At 41.4% G+C, this 26202-nt stretch overlaps 1 protein-coding gene across 1 annotated transcript; it reads left to right on the forward strand.

Moving 5' to 3' along the window:
- The first annotated feature begins 20220 nt into the window (after positions 1-20220).
- Positions 20221-26008, forward strand: LOC308460020 (transmembrane channel-like protein 2-B). The gene is made up of 4 exons (XM_080976058.1): positions 20221-20357; positions 21013-21091; positions 22463-22583; positions 23841-26008. Exons 1-4 carry the CDS (start codon positions 20245-20247, stop codon positions 24074-24076), a joined length of 549 nt encoding a protein of 182 aa, XP_080832184.1. The 5' UTR covers positions 20221-20244; the 3' UTR covers positions 24077-26008.
- The last annotated feature ends 194 nt before the right edge of the window (positions 26009-26202 follow it).

The following is a 26202-nucleotide window of genomic DNA, read 5'->3' on the forward strand; positions in this document are numbered from 1 at the left end:
CAAATCGGTGAGACCTTCTGTTCCAAGTAAAGCCTGCTTGCACTTTTCCTGGAGACCGAATAGGGGAGGGATGGGGGACTGGACCAAGATTTAAATTGAGAGCCCTTCCCTTGAACAATCAATCGTGAAGAGGGCTGAGCTGAGATGATCTACTTGAGCCCTCACCAGGGGTAAATCTTTATCGGAATTTGACTCTTATTATAGCTCTTGTATGAACTGCGGAGAAATCCCTGGAGTTAAATACTCAGCTGTATAGCCAAATCATTGACTGTGGTAGGAAGTCCCCTTCTTCTCTCCTGTATTATCTACATTATTTAGCTCATATCTACTGTGGCTATGGGCAAGAGGAAACGCCTCAGAGAAGCAGAGGAATTACTGCTCCTCCCTAGCCCCAAGCTACAAGCTAAAGAAAGAAGAGACCAGTCAAATTCTCAAGCAGCAGTTACCACATACAATAGATTTCTTCCACTAAGTGACTTGGATGTAGCTAATAACATTCCCAAGTCCCAAAATACCACCTTACACAATTGTAATTTAACGAGCACTCCCGTCAAGGGTGGGCCCAATGTGGATGGGAAAAAGATCCGGGATAAAGAAAACCAGCTGGGAAATGAGTCCTCCCATTTACAACTAGTCATTAGGACACTGGACTGCATATTTAAAAAGATAGACTTTCTGACGTGCTCAATTTCCAAGCTAACGGAAAAAGTGATGGATATGGACGCCAAAATTGCCCTCAATAATAACTACCAGAGGGGACCTCCAGTAATAGCCCCACCAAACTCTGGGGCAAAGGGGATGAGAAAATATAAACTAAACGATCTCATGTGTAAGCAAAATCTAACATTGCAACCTAAGAAGGTGTGCCTAACGATAAGGTCTGAGATATGGGACTGGTCAAGCTTGGAAGGAGCTAAAACTGCCCTAAGTAAAATCCTGAGAATAAGCATAGTTCATATTGATCTTCATGCTTTACTTCCGCTAACTCAATCAAATGGCCCTTACAAAGTTATTTTAGCCTTCCGTTCGCTGAGACTACCCTTATTAATAATAAGACAAAAATGGAAATTTATAAAAACAAAAATCATACCTACAAGGGTTTTTGCGGACAGCATAGTAAAACCACTACTTGTGGAAAAAGAGAAAGAGATATTAGATTCAGGAACAAGCTCTACAAAATCGCCAGACAAAGAGATGTTGCCTTCCCCACAGAGAACGGAGGAGATGGCCTGCAGTCCACAACCAGGAACGGACTTGGGTGGTTCCAGAATATCTAATGATGAAAGCGCCCTTATGAATTCATTTGATGAATTACAGTCACAAGAAAAAGAAAAAATAATAAATAAATTAGATAAACTAAGAGAGAAGATGTCTCAGGCCAAAAGCAAAATAGGAAACAAAGAAATTCAAACCAACAGGGCCATTGGAGGCTCAGTGGACCTTCTCAAATTTAGCCCACAGCCTCAAAATAGGTCCATAAAATCCAAGGCAACGATACAGACAATCGTCTCGCCACCCCTATTAGTTAATCTGGAACCAGCCCTTCCTGCACCAGCTGGAATGGTTACACCTACTAAAGAACAGCAAAATGTAAACAAAATTTCGACACATTCCTCAATGCCTGACCTGGAGTCATCATTATCGGACGGAGAATCTCTAGCTGATGATTTAGAAGCTCAAACCGCTATCGATATGGACTGGACAGAAGACCCCTTGGGCCATATAAATAAGATGATACACCCACGGAAGGGAAATCTAATAATAGTTAAAACTTGTACCGACTTAATCTCTGCCCCCCTAGGTGATAACCTCTCGGATAAAACAAGGGATTTCAGAGAGGAGACCAGATCAAACCAGGACACTACCCCTATAGGATCGGGCGAGCAGAGCATAATTACAAATAGCTCAAGAGGTACATCTGCGCCAAAAGGAGAGAAGTCATCTACTATTAGTCAAAGGAAAATTACTGACTTCTTTAAATTTGACAACCCACCAAGACCAGCGTTCCCCCCTTCCCCATTGTGACTACCCAAACCTCAGTCAAATCCTCCCCCGTTCTCCCTTTTAAGCTGGAACATAGCAGGTTGGAAGGGGAAAAAATCTGACCCGGACTTTGTAAAACTAATAAACTCACACCAAGTAATTCTCTTGCAGGAAACATGGGAAGAGGGGAGAGTAGATATTAATGGTTTTGATGTTACATCATTACCGGCATGCCCGTCTACTAAAGGAGGCCGGCCCAGTGGAGGATTAGTTATAGCAATATCCTTGAAAATACAGGCAAAACTCACGCTTGTAAATGCTTCCATCTTTGCAATTACAGTCCTGATTACGGGGGAAAACTTTGAACTTGTTATAACAAATGTTTATCTTCCTCCTGGAGGCAATATTGCAGACTTACACAATAAATGGGGAATCTTGGAGGAACATCTCACTCTTTGTCACTCCAAATACCCCAATATACCCAATGTTATAGCAGGGGACTTCAATGCTCGCATTGCAACAAACTGGGAGTCTTTAATCAAAGCCAAATGGTGGATAACCCCAGAATTCATTAATGACCTCTCCCTCCATAATCAAAGACTTTCTAAAGACAAAAGGGTAAATGAAGCAGGAACCCTTCTTTACCAATTGGTACTACGTCTAAACTTAGTGATTCTAAACGGGAACTGCCCGCCAGACGTACCGGGTGAGTTTACACATATAAGCTCCTCTGCAAACAGTGTCCTGGATTATATGTTAGTATCTCATGACATATTCCCCAAATTTTCCCATTTTAAAGTCGAAAACATTCAACTGAGCGACCACTTACCGTTGGTCGCCACAATGACTATAGACTGGACCCCAGATGGAGACAAGCACCCAACACATCTGATTACGAACTCAGCATTGCAAATCAAAAGTGTAAAATGGTCCGAACTACAGGCCCAAAAATACTCAGCATATTTCCAACAAGGGCTAAAACAAGCATATTCAGGCTTAATCGAGAATTATTATGATTATGACCAAACTCTAAGACCATTCTCGAATCTGTCAGAAGATCTAACGTCTTTTTTCTCTGTCCCGACGCATAAAATAAATCGAACACAAAGGAAGATAGGTGCCTTGTGGTTCAATAGTGCTTGTAAACAGGCTAGACAACTTCTTGGTAACATCTACAAAGAGTATAAAGCCTCCGGGGCAACGGTCTTGCCAAAAGAATATTTCCAAGCAAAATCAGCCTACAAGCAAATTCAAAAGGGAGCCAGACAGGAATGGCAAGTGAATCAATGGCGAGCAATCATAGAAGCCTCATCATCACGGAACTCCAGACAATTTTGGCTCCTGGTAAATAAAAGAACTAAAAGATACCCTTTGACTATTATTCCTGCCCCGGTTTGGGAATCCTACTTAAAAAACTACTTTGCCACAACTGACTGTATTGCTAACACAAGAGATGAATTTCAAGATCAGCTTCCCCTCTGGCCCCCCACCGACCCGGAAGACATCCATGACTTGATCGTTAAACTCAAAACAGGGAAAGCGCCTGGGCCAGACCTGATCCCGGCAGAAGCTATAAAATACCACGCGGACTGGTGGGCTAAAGTTCTGGCGACCATCTTCGATGCCGTTAACAACTCTGGAAAGATCCCGGAAGTATGGAAGGACGCTGTTATCGTTCCAATCCACAAAAAGGGCTCACCAGATGACCCGGGGAATTACAGAAATATCAGTCTGCTCTCAATAGTGGGGAAACTGTATGCCCGCTTCTTGCTGAACAGACTTAACCAATGTGCCGAAGAGAAAAAATTAATTGGGCCCGAACAAGCTGGATTCCGCCCAAAACAGTCAACAATTAATCATATTCTAATTTTACAGCATCTTGCCTGGAAATATTCCACCCCAAAGGGTGGCCAACTCTGTGTGGCATTCATTGACCTAAAGGCAGCATTCGATAGTATCCCCAGGAGCATCCTCTGGGAAAAACTCTCCCGCTGGGGCATCGACAGAAGGCTTCTCTGGCTAATAATCAAACTCCATGAGAACTCAGCGGCTAGAGTGAGACTCACCCCGGAGGGTGATCTCACCAATCCAATTCCCATTAACAGAGGTGTCCGACAGGGTTGTATATTGGCTCCATTCCTGTTCAACTTGTTCATAAGCGATATGAGGACTCCCCTAATAGAGGCTCAAGAAAGGATTCATGCACCCCGCCTAGCACTTTATCGCTGCCCTTTGTTACTGTATGCGGACAACGCAGTCATCCTTTCCTTTTCTAGAGTAGGTCTCAGGAGGGCCTTAAAAATTTTTGGATCGTACTGTAACGCAAATTCCCTTACAATTAATTATGGAAAATCTAAGATCCTAATTTTCTCAAAGAGCCGGAAACTCCATAATTGGAGAATTGATGGGAGAGTCATCGAACAAGTCTATAGATTCCAATACTTGGGAGTTTGGTTACAACATAACCTTAGATGGAAGGCCCATGTAGCCTATGTTGCAAATAGAGCCAAAGCTATCTCCTTGGCGATCTTGCGATTCTTCTTCACCGATGGGGCCCTTCATATCCCATCGGCGTTGAAAGTCTTCAAGGCCAAGGTGATCCCGACAATTGCCTATGCCATCTCAATTTGGGGGACTTTTGTCAATCTATCTCACCTAGAGGTTATTCAAAATCAGTTTTTAAGAGGGATATTGAAACTGCCCAACTGTGTAAGTAATACAGCGTTACGCATGGAACTTAATACTGTATCCCTGGAAAACGCTCTGTGGAAGCACATACTTTGTCACTGGTTATCTCTATGGCACAATCTCCCAAACTTGTACTTGATACAATGTATGTGGAGAGATGATTTCCAGAGCCCATGGGTAAAAAATTTACAGCTGAAAATAACGGCAATGGGAATCTCCCCATCCAAATTACTAGAGCAGGACATAGTTCCAGCTAAAAGAACAGTAACCTGTAAACTAGAGGAGATGGACTTGCAGCAGAAAATAGTCTTGGGCAATGGTACCTGCTCACCTCTAAACCTTGGTTTATCACCCCTCTTAAGGCTCCCAAACTATTTGAATTCCTTAACTTCTTCGGCTCATAGATATGCCTTTGTAAAGGCAAGATTCAACACCTTCCCATCGAACATGCTGAGAAATAGATTCTCCAATGGACAGATATCGCTCTTATGTGATTGTAATTGTGGGGCACCGGAATCGTTGCATCACATAATTTTTGACTGTGCTTTTCACTCATCGGCCAGGAGCAAGTTTCTTGCCCAATATCTAAAGGGAATTGCCGATGATACAAATGAAGCCAAACTGAGATATCTATTAAATGATGATGACCCCCTAAGATCACTCACGGTTGCCAGATTCTTGATCAGTGTCCTATCCCTAAAGAAGAGAAACGGACTCCTGTGTGGCTCGGAAAATCCCTTTAAACCATGATCTATGTTTTAGGATGTAACTAGGTGAATCACCATTGATGTCTTCTATTGATTTGTGAACAGATGGTGATGGTTATGTTACAAATTTATTGCAACGTATGATGTTGGTCTTTTGTTTTTGTTCTGCTTTGGTTCTTGTCTGTTTTTTGTAAGTTTTGACGGTTTTAAATTTGGAGGTTCAAGTACATTATGTTGGTATGGGAAACTGTCGTGTGACGGGCCAATGGCCGTAATAAAGATCAATCCAATCCAATCTTTTGTTTCCATCGCCAAACCTTTCAGGGCAGCATTTGCAAGCTTCTGGCATCATTTTTGAGTGAATTGCCAAAAGTCAGATTTATGCTGAAATTCTGACCCCAGGGCTTAGGGATTTTTTCAAAAAAATATTTTCCGCCGGTGAAGTTGTTGAGGGCTGATTTCTTGTCCTGTGATAAAAAGCCTTCTGTTTCGACTCCCAAACCTTTCAGGGGAGCATTTGCTAGCTTCTGGCATCATTTTTGAGTGAATTGCCAAAAGTCAGATTTTTGCTGAAATTTTGACCCCGGGGCTTAGGGATTTTTTCAAAAAAATATTTTCCGCCGGTTAAGTTGTTGAGGGCTGATTTCTTGTCCTGTGATAAAAAGCCTTCTGTTTCCATCGCCAAAGCTTTCAGGGGAGCATTTGCTACCGGTTGGCACCATTTTTGAGTGAATTGCCAAAAGTCAGATTTTTGCTGAAATTGTGACCCCGGGGCTTAGGGATTTTTTCAAAAAAATATTTTCCGCCGGTTAAGTTGTTGAGGCTGATTTCTTGTCCTGTGATGAAAACCCTTCTGTTTCCATCGCCAAAGCTTTCAGGGGAGCATTTGCAACCGGTTGGCACCATTTCTGAGTGAATCGCCAAAAGTCAGATTTTTGCTGAAATTCTGACCCCGGGGCTTAGGGATTTTTTCAAAAAATATTTTCCGCCGGTTAAGTTGTTGAGGGCTGATTTCTTGTCCTGTGATAAAAAGCCTTCTGTTTCCAACGACAACGATTTCAGGGGAGTATTTGCAACCGGTTGGCACCATTTTTGAGTGAATTGCCAAAAGTCAGATTTATGCTGAAATTGTGACCCTAAGGGATTTTTTCAAAAAAATATTTTCCGCCGGTAAAGTTGTTGAGGGCTGATTTCTTGTTTTGTTATAAAAAGCCTTCTGTTTCCATCGACAACGCTTTCAGGGAAGCATTTGCAACCGGTTGGCACCATTTTTGAGTGAATTGCCAAAAGTCAGATTTTTGCTGAAATTCTGACCCCGAGGCTTAGGGATTTTTTCAAACAAATATTTTCTGCCGGTTAAGTTGTTGAAGGCTGATTTCTTGTCCTGTGAGAAAAAGCCTTCTGTTTCCATCGCCAAAGCTTTCAGCGGAGTATTTGCAAGCTTCTGGCATCCTTTTTTGCTGAATCGCCAAAAGTGAGATTTTTGCTGAAATTGTGACCCCGGGGCTTAGGGATTTTTTCAAAAAAATATTTTGCACAGTTAAGTTGTAGAAGACTGATTTCTTGTCCTGTAATAAAAAGCCTTCTGTTTCGACTCCCAAACCTTTCAGGGGAGCATTTGCTAGCTTCTGGCATCATTTTTGAGTGAATTGCCAAAAGTCAGATTTTTGCTGAAATTGTGACCCAAGGACTTAGGGATTTTTTCAAAAAAATATTTTCCGCCAGTTAAGTTGTTGAGGGCTGATTTCTTGTCCTGTGATAAAAAGCCTTCTGTTTCCATCGCCAAAGCTTTCAGGGGAGCATTTGCAACCGGTTGGCACCATTTCTGAGTGAATCGCCAAAAGTCAGATTTTTGCTGAAATTCTGACCCCGAGGCTTAGAGATTTTTTTCAAAAAAAAAATTTCCGCCAGTTAAGTTGTTGAGGGCTGATTTCTTGTCCTGTGATAAAAAGCCTTCTGTTTCCATCGCCAAAGCTTTCAGGGGAGCATTTGCAAGCTTCTGGCATCATTTTTGAGTGAATCGCCAAAAGTGAGATTTTTGCTGAAATTGTTACCCCGGGGCTTAGCAATTTTTTCAAGAAAATATTTTCCGCTGGTTAAGTTGTTGAGGGCTGATTTCTTGTCTTGTGATAAAAAGCCTTCTGTTTCGACTCCCAAACCTTTCAGGGGAGCATTTGCAAGCTTCTGGCATCATTTTTGAGTGAATCGCCAAAAGTCAGATTTTTACTGGAATTGTGACGCCGGGGCTTAGGGATTTTTTCAAAAAAATATTTTCCGCCTGTTAAGTTGTTGAGGGCTGATTTCTTGTCCTGTGATAAAAAGCCTTCTTTTTCCATCACCAAAGCTTTCAGGGGAGCATTTGCAAGCTTCTGGCATCATTTTTGAGTGAATTGCCAAAAGTCAGATATTTGCTAAAATTCTGACCCCGGGACTTAGGGATTTCTTCAAAAAAATGTTTTCTGCCGGTTAAGTTGTTGAGGCTGATTTCTTATCCTGTGATGAAAAGCCTTCCGTTTCCATCGCCAAAGCTTTCAGGGGAGCATTTGCAACCGGTTTGGCACCATTTTTGAGTGAATCGCCAAAAGTCAGATTTTTGCTGAAATTGTGACCCAAGGGCTTAGGGATTTTTTCAAAAAAATATTTTCCGCCAGTTAAGTTGTTGAGGGCGGATTTCTTGTAATGTCATAAAAAGCCTTTAGTTTCCATAGCCAAAGCTTTCAGGGGAGCATTTACAACCGGTTGGCACCATTTTTGAGTGAATTGCCAAAAGTCAGATTTTTGCTGAAATTGTGACCCTGGGGCTTAGCGATTTTTTCAAAAAAATATTTTCCGCTGGTTAAGTTGTTGAGGGCTGATTTCTTGTCCTGTGATAAAAAGCCTTCTGTTTCGACTCCCAAACCTTTCAGGGGAGCATTTGCAAGCTTCTGGCATCATTTTTCAGTGAATCGCCAAAAGTCAGTTTTGCTGAAATTGTGACCCTAAGGGATTTTTTCAAAAAAATATTTTCCGCCGGTAAAGTTGTTGAGGGCTGATTTCTTGTTTTGTTATAAAAAGCCTTCTGTTTCCATCGACAACGCTTTCAGGGAAGCATTTGCAACCGGTTGGCACCATTTTTGAGTGAATTGCCAAAAGTCAGATTTTTGCTGAAATTGTGACCCCGGAGCTTAGGGATTTTTTCAAAAAAATATTTTCCACCGGTTAAGTTGTTGAGGGCTGATTTCTTGTCCTGTGATAAAGAGCCTTCTGTTTCCATCGCCAAAGCTTTCAGGGGAGCATTTGCAACCGGTTGGCACCATTTTTGAGTGAATTGCCAAAAGTCAGATTTTTGCTGAAATTGTGACCCCGGAGCTTAGGGATTTTTTTTTTAAAAAAATTTTCCGCCGGTTAAGTTGTTTAAGGCTGATTTCTTGTCCTGTGATAAAAAGCTTTCTGCTTCGACTCCCAAACCTTTCAGGGGAGCATTTGCAAGCTTCTGGCATCATTTTTGAGTGAAATGCCAAAAGTCAGATTTTTGCTGAAATTGTGACCCCAGGGCTTAGAGATTTTTTCAAAAAAATATTTTCCGCCGGATAAGTTGTCGAGAGCTGATTTCTTGTCCTGTGATAAAAAGTCTTCTGTTTCGACTGCAAAACCTTTCAGGGGAGCATTTGCATCCGGTTGGCACCATATTTGAGTGAATTGCCAAAAGTCAGTTTTTTGCTGAAATTGTGACCCCGGGGCTTAGGGATTTTTTCAAAAAAATATTTTCGACGGGTTAAGTTGTTGAGGGCTGATTTCTTGTCCTGTGATGAAAAGCCTTCTGTTTCGACTGCCAAACCTTTCAGGGGAGCATTTTCAAGGTTCTGGCATCATTTTTGAGTGAAATGCCAAAAGTCAGATTTTTGCTGAAATTCTGACCCCGGGGCTTAGGGATTTTTTCAAAAAAATATTTTGCGCCGGTTAAGTTGTTGAAGGCTGATTTCTTGTCCTGTGATAAAAAGCCTTCTGCTTCGACTGCCAAACCTTTCAGGGGAAAATTTGCCAGCTTCTGGCATCATTTTTTAGTGAATTGCCAAAAGTCAGATTTTTTCTGAAATTGTGAACCCAGGGCTTAGGGATTTTTTCAAAAAAATATTTTCCGCCAGTTAGGTTGTCGAGAGATGATTTCTTGTCCTGTGATAAAAAGCCTTCTATTTCCATCGCCAAAGCTTTCCGGGGAGCATTTGCAACCGGTTGGCACCATTTTTGAGTGAATTGCCAAAAGTCAGATTTTTGCAGAAATTGTGACCCCGGGGCTTAGGGATTTTGTCAAAAAAATATTTTGCGCCTTTTAAGTTGTTGCAGGCTGATTTCTTGTCCTGTGATAAAAAGCCTTCTGTTTCGACTCCCAAACCTTTCAGGGGAGCATTTACAACCGGTTGGCACCATTTTTGAGTGAATTGCCAAAAGTCAGATTTTTGCTGAAATTGTGACCCTGGGGCTTAGCGATTTTTTCAAAAAAATATTTTCCGCTGGTTAAGTTGTTGAGGGCTGATTTCTTGTCCTGTGATAAAAAGCCTTCTGTTTCGACTCCCAAACCTTTCAGGGGAGCATTTGCAAGCTTCTGGCATCATTTTTCAGTGAATCGCCAAAAGTCAGTTTTGCTGAAATTGTGACCCTAAGGGATTTTTTCAAAAAAATATTTTCCGCCGGTAAAGTTGTTGAGGGCTGATTTCTTGTTTTGTTATAAAAAGCCTTCTGTTTCCATCGACAACGCTTTCAGGGAAGCATTTGCAACCGGTTGGCACCATTTTTGAGTGAATTGCCAAAAGTCAGATTTTTGCTGAAATTGTGACCCCGGGGCTTAGGGATTTTTTCAAAAAAATATTTTCCACCGGTTAAGTTGTTGAGGGCTGATTTCTTGTCCTGTGATAAAGAGCCTTCTGTTTCCATCGCCAAAGCTTTCAGGGGAGCATTTGCAACCGGTTGGCACCATTTTTGAGTGAATTGCCAAAAGTCAGATTTTTGCTGAAATTGTGACCCCGGAGCTTAGGGATTTTTTTTTAAAAAAAATTTTCCGCCGGTTAAGTTGTTTAAGGCTGATTTCTTGTCCTGTGATAAAAAGCTTTCTGCTTCGACTCCCAAACCTTTCAGGGGAGCATTTGCAAGCTTCTGGCATCATTTTTGAGTGAAATGCCAAAAGTCAGATTTTTGCTGAAATTGTGACCCCAGGGCTTAGAGATTTTTTCAAAAAAATATTTTCCGCCGGATAAGTTGTCGAGAGCTGATTTCTTGTCCTGTGATAAAAAGTCTTCTGTTTCGACTGCAAAACCTTTCAGGGGAGCATTTGCATCCGGTTGGCACCATATTTGAGTGAATTGCCAAAAGTCAGTTTTTTGCTGAAATTGTGACCCCGGGGCTTAGGGATTTTTTCAAAAAAATATTTTCGACGGGTTAAGTTGTTGAGGGCTGATTTCTTGTCCTGTGATGAAAAGCCTTCTGTTTCGACTGCCAAACCTTTCAGGGGAGCATTTTCAAGGTTCTGGCATCATTTTTGAGTGAAATGCCAAAAGTCAGATTTTTGCTGAAATTCTGACCCCGGGGCTTAGGGATTTTTTCAAAAAAATATTTTGCGCCGGTTAAGTTGTTGAAGGCTGATTTCTTGTCCTGTGATAAAAAGCCTTCTGCTTCGACTGCCAAACCTTTCAGGGGAAAATTTGCCAGCTTCTGGCATCATTTTTGAGTGAATTGCCAAAAGTCAGATTTATGCTGAAATTGTGACCCCGGGGCTTAGGGATTTTTTCAAAAAAATATTTTGCGCCGGTTAAGTTGTTGAGGGCTGATTTCTTGTCCTGTGATAAAAAGCCTTCTGTTTCCATCGCCAAAGCTTTCAGGGGAGCATTTGAAACCGGTTGGCACCATTTTTGAGTGAATTGCCAAAAGTCAGATTTATGCTGAAATTGTGACCCCGGGGCTAAGGGATTTTTTAAAAAAAATATTTTCCGCCGGTTAAGTTGTCGAGAGCTGATTTATTGTCCTGTGATAAAAAGCCTTCTATTTCCATCGCCAAAGCTTTCCGGGGAGCATTTGCAACCGGTTGGCACCATTTTTGAGTGAATTGCCAAAAGTCAGATTTTTGCAGAAATTGTGACCCCGGGGCTTAGGGATTTTGTCAAAAAAATATTTTGCGCCTTTTAAGTTGTTGCAGGCTGATTTCTTGTCCTGTGATAAAAAGCCTTCTGTTTCGACTCCCAAACCTTTCAGGGGAGCATTTGCAACCAGTTGGCACCATTTTTGAGTGAATCGCCAAAAGTCAGATTTTTGCTGAAATTGTGACCCCGGGGCTTAGGGATTTTTTCAAAAAAATATTTTCGACGGGTTAAGTTGTTGAGGGCTGATTTCTTGTCCTGTGATGAAAAGCCTTCTGTTTCGACTGCCAAACCTTTCAGGGGAGCATTTTCAAGGTTCTGGCATCATTTTTGAGTGAAATGCCAAAAGTCAGATTTTTGCTGAAATTCTGACCCCGGGGCTTAGGGATTTTTTCAAAAAAATATTTTGCGCCGGTTAAGTTGTTGAGGGCTGATTTCTTGTCCTGTGATAAAAAGCCTTCTGTTTCCATCGCCAAACATTTCAGGGGAGCATTTGCAACCTGTTGGCACCATTTTTGAGTGAATTAACAAAAGTCAGATTTTTGCTGAAATTGTGACCCCGGGGCTTAGCGATTTTTTCAAAAAAATATTTTCCCCCGGTTAAGTTGTTGAGGGCATATTTCTTGTCCTGTGATAAAAAGCCTTCTGTTTCGACTCCCAAACCTTTCAGGGGAGCATTTGCAACCAGTTGGCATCATTTTTGAGTGAATTGCCAAAAGTCAGATTTTTGCTGAAATTGTGACCCCGGGGCTTAGGGATTTTTTCAAAAAAATATTTTCCGCCGGTTAAGTTGTTGAGGGCTGATTTCTTGTCCTGTGATAAAAAGCCTTCTGTTTCGAATGCCAAACCTTTCAGGGGAGCATTTGCAACCTGTTGGCACCATTTTTGAGTGAATTGCCAAAAGTCAGATTTTTGCTGAAATTGTGACCCCGGGGCTTAGCGATTTTTTCAAAAAAATATTTTCCGCCGGTTAAGTTGTCGAGGGCTGATTTATTTTCCTGTGATAAAAAGCCTTCTGTTTCCATCGCCAAACATTTCCGGGGAGCATTTGCAACCTGTTGGCACCATTTTTGAGTGAATTAACAAAAGTCAGATTTTTGCTGAAATTGTGACCCCGGGGCTTAGCGATTTTTTCAAAAAAATATTTTCCCCCGGTTAAGTTGTTGAGGGCATATTTCTTGTCCTGTGATAAAAAGCCTTCTGTTTCGACTGCCAAACCTTTCAGGGGAGCATTTGCAAGCTTCTGGCATCATTTTTGAGTGAATTGCCAAAAGTCAGATTTTTGCTGAAATTGTGACCCCGGGGCTTAGGGATTTTGTCAAAAAAATATTTTGCGCCTTTTAAGTTGTTGCAGGCTGATTTCTTGTCCTGTGATAAAAAGCCTTCTGTTTCGACTCCCAAACCTTTCAGGGGAGCATTTGCAACCTGTTGGCACCATTTTTGAGTGAATCGCCAAAAGTCAGATTTTTGCTGAAATTGTGACCCCGGGGCTTAGCGATTTTTTCAAAAAAATATTTTCCGCCGGTTAAGTTGTCGAGGGCTGATTTATTTTCCTGTGATAAAAAGCCTTCTGTTTCCATCGCCAAACATTTCAGGGGAGCATTTGCAACCTGTTGGCACCATTTTTGAGTGAATTGCCAAAAGTCAGATTTTTGCTGAAATTGTGACCCCGGGGCTTAGCGATTTTTTCAAAAAAATATTTTCCGCCGGTTAAGTTGTCGAGGGCTAATTTATTTTCCTGTGATAAAAAGCCCTCTGTTTCGACTTCCAAACCTTTCAGGGGAGCATTTGCAACCAGTTGGCACCATTTTTGAGTGAATCTCCAAAAGTCAGATTTTTGCTGAAATTGTGACCCCGGGGCTTAGGGATTTTTTCAAAAAAATATTTTCTGCCGGTTAAGTTGTTGAAGGTTGATTTCTTGTCCTGTGAGAAAAAGCCTTCTGTTTCCACTCCCAAACCTTTCAGGGGAGCATTTGCAAGCTCTGGCATCATTTTTGAGTGAATTGCCAAAAGTCAGATTTTTGCTGAAATTGTGACCCCGGGGCTTAGGGATTTTTTCAAAAAAATATTTTCCGCCGGTTAAGTTGTTGAAGGCTGATTTCTTGTCCTGTGATAAAAAGCCTTCTGTTTCGAATGCCAAACCTTTCAGGGGAGCATTTGCAACCTGTTGGCACCATTTTTGAGTGAATTGCCAAAAGTCAGATTTTTGCTGAAATTGTGACCCCGGGGCTTAGCGATTTTTTCAAAAAAATATTTTCCGCCGGTTAAGTTGTCGAGGGCTGATTTATTTTCCTGTGATAAAAAGCCTTCTGTTTCCATCGCCAAACATTTCAGGGGAGCATTTGCAACCTGTTGGCACCATTTTTGAGTGAATTAACAAAAGTCAGATTTTTGCTGAAATTGTGACCCCGGGGCTTAGCGATTTTTTCAAAAAAATATTTTCCCCCGGTTAAGTTGTTGAGGGCATATTTCTTGTCCTGTGATAAAAAGCCTTCTGTTTCGACTCCCAAACCTTTCAGGGGAGCATTTGCAAGCTTCTGGCATCATTTTTGAGTGAATTGCCAAAAGTCAGATTTTTGCTGAAATTGTGACCCCGGGGCTTAGGGATTTTGTCAAAAAAATATTTTGCGCCTTTTAAGTTGTTGCAGGCTGATTTCTTGTCCTGTGATAAAAAGCCTTCTGTTTCGACTCCCAAACCTTTCAGGGGAGCATTTGCAACCTGTTGGCACCATTTTTGAGTGAATTGCCAAAAGTCAGATTTTTGCTGAAATTGTGACCCCGGGGCTTAGCGATTTTTTCAAAAAAATATTTTCCGCCGGTTAAGTTGTCGAGGGCTGATTTATTTTCCTGTGATAAAAAGCCTTCTGTTTCCATCGCCAAACATTTCAGGGGAGCATTTGCAACCTGTTGGCACCATTTTTGAGTGAATTGCCAAAAGTCAGATTTTTGCTGAAATTGTGACCCCGGGGCTTAGCGATTTTTTCAAAAAAATATTTTCCGCCGGTTAAGTTGTCGAGGGCTAATTTATTTTCCTGTGATAAAAAGCCTTCTGTTTCCATCGCCAAACATTTCAGGGGAGCATTTGCAACCTGTTGGCACCATTTTTGAGTGAATTAACAAAAGTCAGATTTTTGCTGAAATTGTGACCCCGGGGCTTAGCGATTTTTTCAAAAAAATATTTTCCCCCGGTTAAGTTGTTGAGGGCATATTTCTTGTCCTGTGATAAAAAGCCTTCTGTTTCGACTCCCAAACCTTTCAGGGGAGCATTTGCAACCAGTTGGCACCATTTTTGAGTGAATCGCCAAAAGTCAGATTTTTGCTGAAATTGTGACCCCGGGGCTTAGGGATTTTTTCAAAAAAATATTTTCTGCCGGTTAAGTTGTTGAAGGTTGATTTCTTGTCCTGTGAGAAAAAGCCTTCTGTTTCCACTCCCAAACCTTTCAGGGGAGCATTTGCAAGCTCTGGCATCATTTTTGAGTGAATTGCCAAAAGTCAGATTTTTGCTGAAATTGTGACCCAGGGGCTTAGGGATTTTTTCAAAAAAATATTTTCCGCCGGTTAAGTTGTTGAAGGCTGATTTCTTGTCCTGTGATAAAAAGCCTTCTGTTTCGAATGCCAAACCTTTCAGGTGAGCATTTGCAACCTGTTGGCACCATTTTTGAGTGAATTGCCAAAAGTCAGATTTTTGCTGAAATTGTGACCCCGGGGCTTAGCGATTTTTTCAAAAAAATATTTTCCGCCGGTTAAGTTGTTGAGGGCTGATTTATTTTCCTGTGATAAAAAGCCTTCTGTTTCCATCGCCAAACATTTCAGGGGAGCATTTGCAACCTGTTGGCACCATTTTTGAGGGAATTGCCAAAAGTCAGATTTTTGCTGAAATTGTTTAGGGATTTAGGGATTTTCTCAAAAAAATATTTTCCGCCGGTTAAGTTGTTGAGGGCTGATTTCTTGTCCTGTGATAAAAAGCCTTCTGTTTCGAATGCCAAACCTTTCAGGTGAGCATTTGCAACCTGTTGGCACCATTTTTGAGTGAATTGCCAAAAGTCAGATTTTTGCTGAAATTGTGACCCCGGGGCTTAGCGATTTTTTCAAAAAAATATTTTCCGCCGGTTAAGTTGTTGAGGGCTGATTTATTTTCCTGTGATAAAAAGCCTTCTGTTTCCATCGCCAAACATTTCAGGGGAGCATTTGCAACCTGTTGGCACCATTTTTGAGGGAATTGCCAAAAGTCAGATTTTTGCTGAAATTGTTTAGGGATTTAGGGATTTTCTCAAAAAAATATTTTCCGCCGGTTAAGTTGTTGAGGGCTGATTTCTTGTCCTGTGATAAAAAGCCTTCTGTTTCGATTGCTAAACCTTTCAGGGGAGCATTTGCAACCGGTTGGCACCATTTTTGAGTGAATTGCCAAAAGTCAGATTTTTGCTGAAATTGTTTAGGGATTTAGGGATTTTCTCAAAAAAATATTTTCCGCCGGATAAGTTGTCGAGGGCTGATTTCTTGTCCTGTGATAAAAAGCCTTCTGTTTCGACCGCCAAACCTTTCAGGGGAGCATTTGCAACCGGTTGGCACCATTTTTGAGTGAATTGCCAAAAGTCAGATTTTTGCTGAAATTGTGACCCCGGGGCTTAGGGATTTTTTCAAAAATATTTTTTTTCTGCTCATTACATTGTCGAGGGCTGATTTCTTGTCCTGCGATAAAAAGCCTTCTCTTTTGACCGCCAAAACTTTCAGGGGAGCATTTGCAACCGTTGGGCACCAGTTTTGAGTGAATTGCCAAAAGTCAGATTTTTTCTGAAATTGTGACCCCGGGGCTTAGGGTTTTTTTCAAAAAAATATTCTTCCGCCGGTTAAGTTGTCGAGGGCTGATTTCTTGTCCTGTGATAAAAAGCCTTCTGTTTCTACCGCCAAACCTTTCAGGGGAGCATTTGCAACCGTTGGGCACCATTTTTGATTGAATTGCCGAAAGTCAGATTTTTTCTGAAATTGTGACCCCAGGGTAAAGGGATTTTTTGGAAAATATTTTTTTTCTGCTCATTACATTGTCGAGGGCTTATTTCTTTGTAGGTCCGATTAAGGCTGTTTATCATCATGAAGCAAAACACTTCCTCCTGTAGACGGAAATTGCGTTCTTCCATCTGTTGGCACAGAAACTTCATTTCTGTCAGGTGCGCTTGAACATCTCCATCAGGTGCTAGTCTCAGATTGGTTAACTTCTCAAAATACAACAACGCTGAAGAACCAGCATCTCTCTGATGCGTTGTACGTAGCGTATCCCAAACCTCTTTCGCATTTTCTAAATGCTGAACATGCACCAATTGATCATCTGAGACACACAGAATTATAGCAGTCCTGGCCCTCACGTTCCGTGACTCCCAACCTCCGGTTGGTGCTGCAGGGATGGGGTTTTCAATTACATCAAAAAGCCTCTGATTCTGCAGCAGGGCCTTCATCTTTATAGACCAAGATGAATAATTGTCATTTTTTAAGGGAGGTGGGTAAGGCAGAGCTCCCCCCTTCTTGGCATCCATCTTGAAGCCAAGCCTCCAGTTCACACTCTCAAGTAAGCTGTAAAATCCAACAGTTGTTTTTCTTCTTTCTCAGGCAGGCAAACTGCAAGTTGTTTACGCTCTTGGCACCTGGCAGCTAAACGCTAGCTGCTATGGAAAGTCCCTTCCAAGAGCTCGTAAACTTGTAGCCAAAACATTCCCTGGTATTGTTTTGCTTTTCCCAGCCTCACAGTCCAGCTTCTCTGCCAGTAACTTTCCACGACCGTTACTTAGCAACAATGCATTCCAACAGGACAGTTTATCAACCACAAGAATTCGTGGAATGCAGGCTTCAGCCTCTGAGCTGCAGGCCCCTCCTTCCGGAGCTATTGTTCTTTTTTAAAAAACGCAGCTCCCGTGAACCAGAGAATTAATCAATCTGCGTTCACACTTTTAGCCCGAAATGCAGCATACCTTGAGCTCCGTTGCTTGGAAAACACTTTCCTCTGGGTCCAGCCGTCTGTTCAGCCTCTGGCTTCTCTCAGACGCTTTTCTCCCTTGGAGCAGAGGAGGACAATCCACCAGCCTCTCATGCAGAGGTCGATGGATCGAAACCATCCTCTGCTACCATATGTCAGTATCTCAGCTCACGGTCAGAGGTAAACTGGCCTCCCCCGGGCAATTGAGTGAGATACTTTGTTTACCTTCCGTCTGCTACTCCCGGCAGGCTAGGTCGTAAACCGGCGATTCTCCTCATTAGATGTGAGGAGAACACACCCTCTGCTTCTCTCTCCTTGCTTTCCCCCCCAGGGAGGGGAAATGAGACAGACAGGAGTCCTATTTACATGTTTTATTCCTGTCATTCAGCAGTACATAGAAACGCGACTGCTCCCTTCAGACTCCATCAGAAGAGTCACAATTCCGCCCCTGTACTTCCAGTACAGGTCAGATGACACTCTGAGCTAACATCCGGTGCTCAGTACAGAGAATAGACTGCCCCTTTTTCCCAGCAGTACATTTGCAAACCACAACATCCTGTTTTGCATTCCAGCCACTTGCAGCTGGCTTTTGTATTGGTGCTTTTTCCTGACAAAAAAGCCTTCTGTTTCGACCGCCAAAATTTTCAGGGGAGCATTTGCAACCGTTGGGCACCAGTTTTGTGTGAATTGCCGAAAGTCAGATTTTTTCTTAAACTGTGACACCAGGGCTTAGGGATTTTTTCAAAAATATTTTTTTTCTGCTCATTACATTGTCGAGGGCTTATTTCTTGTCCTGTGATAAAAAGCCTTCTATTTCGACCCCAAAACCTTTCAGGGGAGCATTTCCAACCGTTGGGCACAAGTTTTGAGTGAATTGCCGAAAGTCAGATTTTTTCTGAAATTGTGACCCCGGGGCTTAGGGATTTTTTCAAAAGAAAATTTTTCCGCCGGTTAAGTTGTTGAGGGCTGATTTCTTGTCCTGTGATAAGGAGCCTTCTGTTTCGACCAACAAACCTTTCCGGGGAGCATTTGCAACCGTTGGGCACCATTTTTGAGTGAATTGCCGAAAGTTAGATTTTTTCTGAAATTGTGACCCCGGGGCTTAGGGATTTTAAAAAAAAAAAAAAACATTTCCGCCGATTAAGTTGTCGAGGGCTGATTTCTTGTCCTCTGATAAAAAGCCTTCTGTTTTGATTACCAAATGTTTCAGGGGATCATTTCCAACCGTTGGGCACCAGTTTTGAGTGAATTGCCGAAAGTCAGATTTTTTCTGAAATTGTGACCCCGGGCCTTAGGTATTTTTTCAAAAAAAAAAAAAACATTTCCGCCGATTAAGTTGTCGAGGGCTGATTTCTTGTCCTGTGATAAAAAGCCTTCTGTTTCTAACGCCAAAGCTTTCAGGGGAGCATTTGCAACCGTTGGACACCATTTTTGAGTGAATTGTCGAAAGTCAGATTTTTTCTGAAATTGTGACCCCGGGGCTTAGGGATTTTTTCAAAAAAATCTTCTTCCGCCGGTTAAGTTGTCGACGGCTGATTTCTTGTCCTATGATAAAAAGCCTTCTGTTTCGACTGCCAAACCTTTCAGGGGAGCATTTGCAACTGTTGGGCACCATTTTTAAGTGAATTGCCGAAAGTCAGATTTTTTCTGAAATTGTGACCCCAGGGTTAAGGATCTTTTTGAAAAAAAAAAAAATTCTGCCGTTTACGTTATCTAGGGCTGATTTCTTGTCCTATGAAAAAAAGGCTTCTGTTTCGACCTCCAAAACTTTCAGGGGAGCATTTGCAACCGTTGGGCACCATTATTGAGTGAATTGCCTAAAGTCACATTTTTTCTGAAATTGTGACCCCGGGGCTTAGGGATTTTTTCAAAAATATATTTTTCTGCTCATTAAATTGTCGAGGTCTGATTTCTTGTTCTGTAATAAAAAGCCTTCTGTTTTGACCGCCAAACCTTTCAGGGGAGCATTTGCAACCGTTGGGCACTAGTTTTGAGTGAATTGCCGAAAGTCAAATTTTGTCTGAGATTGTGACCCCGGGGCTTAGGGATTTTTTCAAAAGAAAATTTTTCCGCCAGTTAAGTTGTCGAGGGCTTATTTCTTGTCCTGTGATAAGAAGCCTTCTGTTTCAACCGCCAAACGTTTCAGGGGAGCATTTGCAACCGTTGGGCATCATTTTTGAGTGAAATGCCAAAAGTCAGATTTTTTCTGAAATTGTGACCCCGGGGCTTAGGGATTTTTTCAAAAAAATATTTTTCTGCTGGTTAAGTTGTCGAGGGCTGATTTCTTGTCCTGTGATAAAAAACCTTCTGTTTCGATCGCCAAACGTTTCAGGGGAGCATTTGCAACCATTCTGTTTCAACCACAAAACTTTCAGGGGAGCATTTGCAACCGTTGGGCACCATTTTTCAGTGAATTGCCAAAAGTCAGATTTTTTCTGAAATTGTGACCCCGGGGCTTAGGGGTCTTTTCAAAAAAATCTACTTCCGCCGGTTAAGTTCTCGAGGGCTGATTTCTTTTCCTGTGATTAAAAGCCTGCTGTTTCGACTGTCAAACCATTCAGTGGATCATTTGGAACCCTTGGGCACCAGTTTTGAGTGAATTGCCGAAAGTCAGATTTTTTCTGAAATTGTGACCCCGGGGCTTAGGGATTTTTTGCAAAAAAAAATTTTCCTGCCGGTTAAGTTGTCGAGGGCTGATTTCTTGTCCTGTGATAAAAAGCCTTCTGTTTCGACTGCCAAACCTTTCAGGGATGCATTTGCAACCGTTGGGCACCATTCCAGTGGGGAAAAGAAAATGTACGATGTAATCCAAGAGACCATCCAACACGATTTTCTTCCCTTTGTGGCCAAGATCTTCGGTTATGTGGCAAATCCAGGACTAATTATACCCGCCATTCTACTTATGATGTAAGTTGTTCCAATAGCCTGGGGACCTGAGAGCGAAGAAGAGTTTTATTTTAGCAAGAGGTATCCTTAGGTTATTGGTTTAAAAATTGCTAGGATTTAAAATGTCGTGCTGTGCGTGTAGCCTGAAATCAAACCAACCATTAATGGATTATGCAGAATCTTCTCACCCTAATTCATCTCCACTCCTTATATCCATAATACAGATTATTTTTCCACCGCAGCAAAAACAACAATACTTTTTTGTAAGGCACTTTGATATTTTTAATGATATGCTTATATATAGTTTATAAATATTCTGTTTTAACCTTTAAACGCCTGCTGAAAACTTTTCTATGCTGCCAAACCTATCCAGGCAATTAAGACAATGTCTTTCTTTAACAGCTGATGACCTCTGATTTTAAATTTTTCTGTGGTTTTTATTATATATAGATTCTCGTAAACTGCTTTGATATTTTTTGCTAGAGTTGTAAAAGAAAGGTTTTTTTATTTGTTTTTTGTTAATAACTGATAGGAAATGTGGATATTAACAAAAACACTCATGAAAGTGTTTAACTGATATTGTATTTCTTAGATCAGTAATTAAACCTGCCTCTTTTGTCTACTTTTAAGCCATTGTAAGGTTTCACAGAAGTTTAACTGATATTTGATTTTGTAGCCTTGCTATATATTACCTGAATGCTGTGGGTGAAGCTTATCAACACGCCAATGCGGAGCTGAAGAAGAAAATGCAAATGGTATGTTTGTATTTTATCAAATGAACTTACAAATGAAAACACCACAGGTGTTTGGGTCCATTGTTGAACTACATGGTTCAAAAATCCATGTGCCAGTTCATGTGCTGATTGCTACATTCCTAGCATTCCTTAAGTACATATTAGCTCATCCTGAATTACCTGCTCCTTCTTTATATATTAAAACCACATAATAAATTCTCATATTCCCAACTTTTTAAGATGCACTTAACACTGATATAAAAAATGCTACAACATTTTTATAATATGAAATATACCCGTGTGCTGCTCTATCTAGGGGCAAGCATTTGAAAATATATGATGTATCCAGCCCCCCAGCCCCACTCCACTGGCATAAATACACTCTCCAAATGAATGTCTCACCCCACCTGAAGAACTCTATTCTGAGAGTACACAGAGGCTTTGTGGTTTTTTAGAAAACAAACAAACCAGTTTTAACAAGGAAAAGTGTTGGGTACAACACAGACACTAACACAACACAAAGCCTTTTCAAATTCCCTTCGCTCGGTACTCAGATCTTGTTTTAAACTGCCAGTCCTCCCCCAGTGTCATCCCTGCTCACTCTCCTCAAAACTCTGACACTGTTTAAAATTGCCACCTTTCTCTCTCTCCACGATCCTCTATTCCTGCTTAATTCAAACCTCTGCTGCTGTTTAAACCACAATTTCCCTCTCAGTAGCTCTCTTACCACAGCAGAAGTTTAAGTAAAGCAGGGAGAAAGAAACTCTGAGAGGAAAATGACAGTTTTAAACACTGACAGGACACTGAGAGGTCGTTTTTTAAAAAGAACAAATCGGTTTTTAAAAGGAGAAATATCAGAGATGAGCACAACACGGAAGCTGACACCAAAAAGCTAACACAACAGAGCTTTTTCAAACACCCTTCTCGCTATTCCCAAACCTTGTTTTAAACTGCCAATGTCCCATCCTGCTCATTGTATTTATCCTGGTATTGTTTTAAATTGTCACTTCCCTCCCCTCAATGTTTCTCCATCCCTGCTTTACTCAAACCTGGGCTGTTGTTTTAAACCATTTTTCCTGCCCTGTTTCTCCATTCTCATATGTATGTGTATTTATAAATAAATAATATTGCTGCATTTCAGGTAATTTTCCAGTTTCAAAACATCAGCTTTATATTGAGTACACTCAAGTCTCAGCCTCTGTTTTAGTTCTCCCTTAATTTGTAGCTTTTACCATAATTATTTTTAAAAAATGATGATGATCATGCCTGAGAGCTGTGTCCAACGCTAGTCCTACTCTGCGTAGGCCAACTGAAATTAAGCAGCAGGACGAGCTTAGGTCCATTAATTGCAAAGGATATCACCCTAACGTTTTTACGTGCCATGCTCTGTAGCAACGTGAAGATGAGAAAAACAAGAAGAACAACAAAGCTTCCACCAACCCAGCAATGCAAGATTTGGAAGACTTGCTTGTTCCACGTGCAAAGGCCATGGATGGACCCAAACCAACAGAAGGTAAAAACAGCCCAACCCACTGGTCTTCCATCAATGCTTGTCAATGTAATTCTTTTGGTAAATCCCTGGGCTCAGTTCAAAGTTTTGGTATTGGTATACAAAGGTTTAAACAACTTGGGAATCAGTAACCTGAAAAAATGACTAAGATTTACTGAGGATGCCCTGGTTGCTATTCCAGTTTTAGTTTCTGTTGGACAGGTGACTGCTTGAGACAGGGGGTTCTCAGTGCCCCCCACATTATGGAACTCCCTCCCTAAATGGCATCAGGTTGTCCCATGTTGGCCTCATTTAGGCACTAGGTGAAAACTAGATTAACCCAGCCTTTGAAATATAATCAGCATTTTTGGTGACACTATTTATCTCTCTCTCAAAAGTGAAAACCTTTTTTTGCCCAATGACTGGATTATAGTCTGGCTCCCTTTACATAGACTACAGTGGTGCCCCGCAAGACGAATGCCTCGCAAGACGGAAAACCCGCTAGACGAAAGGGTTTTCCGTTTTTGAGTTGCTTCGCAGGACGAATTTCCCTATGGGCTTGCTTCGCAAGACGAAAATGTCTTGTAAGTCTTGAGATTTTTTTTCCGCTTTTCCCCCCTTTATCTAAGCCGCTAAGCCTTTAATAGCCTTTTAGCAGCTAATCCGATAAGCCGATAAGCCTTTAATAGCCGCTAAACCGCTAATAGCGCTAATCTGTTAAGCCGCTAATAGGGTTGCTTCGCAAGACGAAAAAACCGCTAGACGAAGACTCTCGCGGAACGGATTAATTTCGCATTGTGAGGCACCACTGTATTTTAAACATCATTATGCCATCAGGTGACAACTTCAGTGCTATCATTTCTGGCCTAAACAGAGACAAAGGATTTTTAGCATTGTATTAATTAGCTGACCAGTGCCAGGTTGTCTGTTACACCTACTGATTATGTAAAATACCACTGTTAATTGTGTAATTCTCAGGTTTTACTTGTTAGCATTTCATTGCACTCTGACGTCACTGATACTTACCCAAATCCTGTGTATTCATGAGGATGTCCCTCCATGCATCTGGTAAGGTGGACTGCAGTCCCTCTGGAGGTTGATGTTGAACTATTATAAAAGTTTAGCTAATGCAACAACTAATAGAGATATCAAGGGGAATCTAACTGCTTGCCTCAGTGGCTTTGCTGTGCACAAAAATAACAGCTAAATGAGATCTGAAGGATGCATGGATGGGTTAGTTAATATGCGAAAAAGCACTGAATGTTCCTTTCCTTTTACAAGATAACAAGCCTGAGTCTGCCAACATTAAAAACACTCCTGCAATGAAGGAAGAAGCAAGCACCACCAGAAACAGTAATCCTGAGAACCCTGCAAGAGGAGCCACACTCCAGCCTGCTGTTGTAGTGACTCGGCCACCAAGCCCAAGAGGCGGGCTGCCTAACCAACCAAGACCAAATCCAAAGATGCCACAGCCTAGGGGACCACCCCCTGGAATGGGAAGGGGTAAGACTCATTGACTACCATTAAAATACAATTCATCTACGTGCACTGGAAATGTATGCTGCACATCAATTCCTGCAAGTAGAAATTTTACACATCCACATTTGAGGTCTAAAGTACGTCACTGTCAAAAGTCCATCATATAAAAACAGCCTTCTGTGGTCACTTCTCCAAACCCCCTTTTCCTTTTGAGCATATGCAGTGCTTGAACCATCAGGAGCATGTCTTTTTTGAGGTGGGTTCAGAATGAGCAATGCTAAGACAACAGGTCCCCCATTCTTTTATTCCCCTTCCTTCCTTCCCCTATATGAAGATTACCCGCTCTGGGATCCCACAGCTAATTCTCCCCTGGTCTTCTCGCTGGCCCAAATAGGACTAATTTAGCCAGCTAGCCCTGGTGATTATCTAATGTTTATTGGATGGATTTCCCCCCTAAATTGATTTTTGAATTCTGAATTTATTGTTATTCACGTTTTATATTGTATTTTATGCTGTTTTTTGTTGCATCAATTGTTTTAAATTTGTTGTTAGCCGCCCTGAGCCTTTTTCTGAACTGGGAAGGGCGGGGTATAAATAAAAATTTATTATTATTATTTGAAAATATAGACCTAGGAATGAAGGCAAGAAGCATGAAAAATAAGGTTGCAAATGATAACGTTTTCATTCACTTCCTGGCTTTTAAGAGGTTATCTTTAGATGCATTTACAGGAGAAACCCTGAATGTCTCTTTAAAGGTTATAAAAGTTTTCCAATGCAAAAGCAGCTACATTTTAAGAACTGTTAAGAGCAAAAGAAGCCACTGCTTCAAAACTTCTTACTCCCAGCTCAAAGGATCCCACTCCCTGCATTCTCACCATGATCTATCTGCAATATGAGAACATTACTTCTAACCTACCTTTCATGGTGGGTTCAAATGCTAGCAAAATATGTGAATTGATGCAACTCTCCCCTCCCTGTGCACTTGAAGCCCTCTCCAGCAAAAATGCCCCCACATATTTTGGCTTGAAAAAAGCATCCTGCTGGCTTCCATAGGATTTTTTTTTCCAAACCTCACTGTGGCAGGTTTGATTAAGAACAGGTGTGTTTTGTGGCCTTTGACTTTTATTGCTTATGACTTTTGTTATATTTTGTAAATCTTTTCACGTCGTAAGCCGCCTTCAGCATGGCTTAACTATGAAAAGCTGGCATACAATTAAACAATGATGTTGTAGTAACAGGTCCTTGGAATTTGTGTATTATAGTATGTCCTTGCGTTTTATTTTCCAAACCACGGCTGACATTTAGCTATTGCTTGGACTCAGATTATCCCATTAGTGAAAGTATGTGTGAATTATATGCATGTTTGTGTAAAAGAACTGGCATAGAGCTATAATTAACTTTAGAAAAAACCCTGAAGTTTTGCCAAATATTGATGAAAGACATTCCTAGTAAAGGGATGCTTCTTACTGGAGAGCTTGGGTTGTGTCTTTTGCCTCCATACCATGGGGAAGAATCATTCATCTAGCCAGACCAACCCTGCCTGAACTTCTAGATACCATTACTTGTCAAAAAGTCAACAGAAAGCCTAATAAAGGTCTTATCTAGTATGGATCAGGCAGGATCCCAGCTTCTTGCCTCCTCTCCAATGGCAGGAGCCATCTCACTTTCCAGACTGACCCTGCTTAAGGTCAAACTGATCTCTGAGCAGCATGGTCTTTATTGGTCTCTAGAGTGCTCCTTCCCTTAAGACCAGGGTGCTATTTGAAACCTACAGTATCTGAAAAGGTTTCCTTTGCTTATCTGCTAACTGCTCCTACACAAATTCTTAAGACTTTCAGCAAAGGCACACCAGCTGCCTCTTTCTCCCCATCTTTAACATACAGGCGGGTGAAGATTTCTCAAGTACAGGAAAGCTTACACACTGTTTTGTAACATTTTGGTTGACCTAATAAAGGTATTGTCCTTTTTTCCTGAGTGGCTACGATGTTAAACTTTTGTGAAACATGTTACAGGTAGGTAGCCGTGTTGGTTTGCCGTACTCGTAACGAAAGGAATTTTTAAATTTCGTTTTGTGCTACAAACCAGGTTCAGCTCTAAAAAAGCCCCCAATGCTATTCACACAGAGGAGAAAGGGGTTAAAAAGCACTTTGCTGTGTCTCTTCGG

The sequence above is a fragment of the Podarcis pityusensis genome, assembly GCF_964106645.2.
Source record: "Podarcis pityusensis genome assembly, chromosome: 12".
In the NCBI taxonomy this organism is placed as follows: domain Eukaryota; kingdom Metazoa; phylum Chordata; class Lepidosauria; order Squamata; family Lacertidae; genus Podarcis; species Podarcis pityusensis.

What these genes read in the sequence shown, in the direction of transcription:
- LOC308460020 (XM_080976058.1), top strand. Translation starts at nt 20,245, where the DNA reads ATGTACGATGTAATCCAAGAGACCATCCAACACGATTTTCTTCCCTTT. An exon ending in CCCGCCATTCTACTTATGAT is followed by an intron (nt 20,358 to 21,012) that starts GTAAGTTGTTCC and finishes TTGATTTTGTAG; the next exon opens with CCTTGCTATATATTACCTGA. An exon ending in TGAAGAAGAAAATGCAAATG is followed by an intron (nt 21,092 to 22,462) that starts GTATGTTTGTAT and finishes CATGCTCTGTAG; the next exon opens with CAACGTGAAGATGAGAAAAA.